The sequence below is a fragment of the Nanorana parkeri genome, unplaced genomic scaffold (assembly GCF_000935625.1).
Source record: "Nanorana parkeri isolate BGI_ZX_2015 unplaced genomic scaffold, ASM93562v1 scaffold2524, whole genome shotgun sequence".
NCBI classification, from domain to species: domain Eukaryota; kingdom Metazoa; phylum Chordata; class Amphibia; order Anura; family Dicroglossidae; genus Nanorana; species Nanorana parkeri.
The window spans coordinates 93459-98647 of NW_017308792.1; the positions used below are offsets into that span (position 1 = coordinate 93459).

General features: G+C 44.4%; 1 protein-coding gene across 1 annotated transcript in view; it reads left to right on the top strand.

The window, feature by feature from the left end:
* LOC108801844 (properdin-like) overlaps positions 1-4924 on the top strand; it is a 31215-nt gene extending 26291 nt beyond the window's left edge. Inside the window, exons 8-9 of the mRNA XM_018573759.1 lie at positions 1417-1531; positions 4786-4924. Coding sequence (XP_018429261.1) covers positions 1417-1531; positions 4786-4924 — 254 coding nt within the window. The remainder of the gene's footprint in view (positions 1-1416; positions 1532-4785) is intronic.
* The last annotated feature ends 265 nt before the right edge of the window (positions 4925-5189 follow it).

Consider the following 5189-nt stretch of genomic DNA (forward strand, 5'->3'; position numbering starts at 1 on the left):
AGCCACACATATTTTTTAACACCTCACTCCTGCCAAAATCCAGGGGGGCATTGGGTTTCCGGACCCCACAATCTACCATGCTGCAGTGCACCTAGCAAGGATTGTCAATTGGTGCTGCCGTCAGGAAAGAAGCTCTAGGTTAATCTGGAATGCTCTCTCTGTAAATTTCAAATCCCCCATGAGTGTCTGCCTTGTGCAGGAAATGTTGACTTTACCAGTGTTAAGAAATGTCCCCTGATTTTTTTTCCACCCAATAGGCTTTCAATGGGGTGGCACGTAGATGGGACACAGCCCATTATCCTTTCCCTATGACACTTATTAAGGGGGTCTTTCTTGGTCTCCTCTCAGCTCCTACTAGCCTCGAAAGAATCACCCCTTTTTTTCTCTACCTAGACATGGGAACGGGACGAGGGAGTTGAGCTCTCCCACCAACAGCGAGAGCATTGTGCTTCCATTTCTAATAAATACCAGGAAGCAAACCACAAATAGATGACTAGCAGGTAAAGAATTCCCACTGTCTTAGCTAGGCTGTTCTCAGGGGCAGATGATATATGTTGTTGGTGTGCTGAATCTCGAGGCACCTAATTCCATATCTTCTGGGAGTACCCCAGGCTCAGACAATTTTGGACTGAAGTTACCTGCATAATTTTTGAGCTCACAGGTCTGAAACCACGGCATGTTTACTGTACCTTACGCCTATTCCAAAGACCCGCTGCGGGAAATCATTGACCGTACACTTTCTGAACGCAGCTAAGACCTGTATTACTGGGCTTTGGAAGCAGACCTCACCCCCTACAAGTAAAGTTCAAGTAAACTACATTGTGTACAAGGAAGACTTCACTGCTTCACTTAAGAACAGATCAGTGGTCTTCAACAAGCCGTGGTTTTACTGGATTCAATTAAAACACTCTGAAGCATATCCAGAAACCCTCCTTGCTGACAACGGAGTGCATGATGGATGCACCATCTGATACACTCTGGACTTATCCCATCTCCGATGCATTGCTCCTATCTGTCAGCCTCCACCTCCACTTCCCGATTACCTCCCCCGTGTGGATTGCCCGTACCATCCGTTTCCTTCTCACAACCTTTGACTTTCCACCTCTGACACTATTCTGAAATCTGTCTTTAATCCTCTTTTCTGCTTTCTTCCTCTGCTTACGTTTTCTTCACGGATCCCCTAGTTATCATATGAAAAACCCCGCTAGGGACATGAACATGTTCAGAAACATCCTGGTCCTTGTGTATTGCATGCTTCAATTAATGATGATTGCTCCATTATTTAATTTGTTGTATGACATGCTGTTTTGATCTTTTCTATTTGTCCATTGTGGTTCTAAATAAAGAATTTAAAGTTGCAGTAAAAGCAATGTGTACATATGTGTTCAACATGCTAAAGCTTTGCAATGTTTTTAGTCACCGAACTAGGTACCTGGCCGGAGTGGAGTAACTGGGGACTTTGTTCCTCCCCCTGTGGATATTCTGAGAGAAAAAGATTCAGAGAATGTTTGGCAAAGTATCCAGGTTACCCGTAAGTCTTTCTTCCAGCATCCAACTGTATCAATGTCTTCTGCCATCTGTGTGGTAATAATGCTGCTCTAAGCCCTCGTTCACACCTGAACGTTTTGTAGAGTGTTCGACGCTCGACGAACGCTCTACAAAACGCTCAAACATGAAAATCCCATTGTTTTCAATGGGTCTGGTTCACACCTTGCCGTATTTCAGCCCGTCCCTAACGCGCTACAAAACGGCCCACGCCTGAAAAGGTACATGTACTACTTTGGGCCGTTTTTGTTGCGCGTTTCCATTGGGATACAGCCAAGTAGCCCTCGGAAACGCGCGTTTGTCGTGCAATTTTTTTACCGCAAATCGCGGTAAAAAACGCGCGACAACCGCGCGACAGACGCGCATATGCAATACGCCTAGGTGTGAACCAGGCCTTACTGAAAGTGTAGCATGTGACTGATTTAAAGGTACACTCCAATAAAAAAAAAGAAAGAAACCTTGAGTAAAGCATATCCACTAAGTATTTGTAGGGTATCAGTTTTCCCTGCTGTCCTGTCTTTTATCTGGTAATCCTGGAACGTGCCTGCTGGTGATGATGGAACACCCTGCCTGATGACTCACACATACAGAAAGCCAAATGTAAAAAATGTCAGCACTAAGACGTTTCTCACAGTCTCCAATCCGATTCCGTCGAGCCCTGGAGGTTTGAATGTGACTTGTGATGCAATAAAGCAGATAGAGAGTAATATACACGGCTCTGTAAGTACACTCCTGTTGACCCTTCATGGAGCTGTGTCCACACAGGACTTAGATGAAGGTAAATTGTGTGAATCTAGTGATTTTCTCACTGTTGTGTTTACTGAATAGCATCAGTATCTCACTTACTGCTTTCACTTGTTGCCTTGTATAACTCATTAATATGACCCTTTGCGCTGCAATGAGTTGCACGCTCCCCATACTTGAAAGTACATGGGGGTCTATTCACTAAGCTGCCGTAGGTAGCCGAGTGAATGACTGACCGGAAGTGAAGTGAGCCGAACACTGTTTGGCTATTCACTTCAGGCTGGTACGGCTGATTTCAGCCGTACATCGGCTTGCTTCGGGTCGGCCGAACATGCTCAGCAGAGTTTGACTCAGGAGTTTGACTCAGCCGATCCAACATCTGGATCGGCTAAGCCGAACCTCCAGCAGGCCACTCACTGCTGTTCGGCCTATTCTTATAGATGCCGAACAGCAGTGAGTGAATAGCCGAATGCCGCTGAGCGGCATTCTGCTCGGCTGTTCTGCTCGGTCCCTCAGAGGAACCGAGCAGAACAGAAAAATAGATTAAAAAGTAAATAGAAAACGATTGTGCGGAGCTAGCAGTGACAGCTAGCTCCGCACAACAGTTTCCTATTGTCCGGCGGTTCTGCTGCCGTAAAAAAAAAAAGGAAGAAAAAAACTCTCCCGGGAGCTCTGGGAGCCTCCGCTCCCGGCTGCCCAGGAGAGAAGCACTGCTTTTTCTTTTTTTTTTCTTTATACTGACACGAAGCGATGTCAGAATAGAAAAAAAAGATAACAATTTTTGCCCATGCGAATGCATTGCTAGATTCCTATTGGCTATTTCAATTTGCAATAGCCAATAGTAAACCAGCATTGTACCCGCCCTCTGCTAAACTTCGGTTCAGTAGAACCGACTGCTACATGTGTGACGTTTTGTCAAAATAAATGGACGTTACTATTTGAACATCATCTATGGAGTGCTGGTGACTCCTATCTTTCATTGTTTGCTGTGCACGGCGCCATCCGTGATTGTCACTACGAGCACCACCATTGTTATTTGGGCCGGAAACGCTGTAAGGAGTTTAGGGGGACCTACTGTTTTCCGTCATTGAGGTACCTGTTAAACAGTCATATGTGAGCATCCCAGTCTATCCAGGCAAGTATAGCTTTTTAGTGTATCCACCTGTATGTATTCATTCATATGATATGATATTAGAGATGCACCAATACCGGTATTGAGTACGAGTACCAACATTTATATATCCGTAATCGCCGATACCAAGTACCAAAAATGGTACTTCAGCTAGCATGGAGCCTTCTTCCCGGGCAATCGGGAAGCTGGGCTGTGTGTCATTAACTGCCGCCCGGCTTCTTGATTGCCCAGGAAGACGGCTCCATGCTGTTTGGCCACCTCGATGCTGATTGGCCAGAAGCTGGCTTGCTAGCCAATCAGCATGGAGCTGGCCAAAACTAGAATGGAGCCAGCTTCCCAGCTAATTGGAAAGCCGGGCGGCGAGTCATTACCCGCCGCCCAGCTTCCTGATTGGCAGAGTAGCCAGCTTCATGTTCCCTTGTGGCACTGCCGGTGGGAGGAAATCTCCTTCTGACCGGAAGTTGCAGTATTGGGGAAGGTATCAGAGCATTTGGGTGAGTACAAGTATTCGGCCAAATACTCTGTATCGGCGCCGATACTGATACTAGTATCGGTATTGGTGCATCCATACATTATATGAAGTCCAATAAATTATCATGCCATATACACACCACAGATGGGCAACAAGGGCCATAGTGGTGGAGGCAAGGGAAGGTGAACATTAGACATTACGGAGTATTCTCTTTAAAGTTGGGGTGAAGGCTGTAAGGCTGTTGAAGGCTTTAGCCTAGAAAATGCTATGGATGCCGTATTTCACAGGTCAGAAGTTATTTGTTTTACAATGTATGAAACACAAAGCAGCAAAGAACTCAACACAAAAAATATAATCTGTCCTTGTGCGGATTGAGATGCACGGACTTCCTAGACTGAATTTGTTTCTCTGAATTTAGGAAAGACTTTTGTTAATTTAAAAGGCTGTGACTTTATGTTATGCAGCAACTTTAGCGGTTACCTCCTGTACCGAGGAAGCATAATGCGAAACGCATCGAAGATTGGGCCACTCAACATGTTTCTTCAGTAGATAAATACAAATAATACTACATAAATTAGACATATTTTTTGTAGTTATTAGTAGTGGCCCAAGGAGGTACCCCTCATATGAGGAGCAGGAAATAACCTATGTACATTTGATGGACTGAATACTTTTCTTTTTTGGAATTTAGGTGCTTAGAGCTTTTACATTTGATATATTTGATAAATGACTGACTATGTTGTAGTTCAGCACCTTCAAATCCCTAGAAAAATAGAATATGTGTGAATTGTAAGAAGTGAGGGTGTGGTGCTACCATCACTCATCAGTTCAACAGAAATCTAGTAGGACAAATATTGGAGCTTTTATTACATTTCTTTTTTCCTCGCCTTAGGACTGTAGTGGATGGAGCCGTAAAACCTGTGGAAGTCTTTTTCTGGGGAACACCTAAGTTTAAATGTGCTGCGATCAACGGACAAACAAAGAAGTTGGAGGAGACCCAAGAGTGTAAAAACACCTTGCCGTGCACATAAGGTGAGAACCGATCGGTTCACTATTGATATAAGACTCGGTTATGAGTGCCAAAACTGCATAGCTGTCGGACTTGGTTGAACCAGGGATAACTTCCAGAGGTGTTCTGTGAAGAATCTGGGTAGAAGTGACTTTTCCCCCCGAACCTTTTGTGGTTCATTGTCAGTTAAGCTAAACATCAAGATAAATGGAAATCTTTTATAGGGGAGCTTGCAGAATTGTGATCAAAAACCTTTTTGTTGTGTTTTTTTTGTTTTTTCTTGGCTG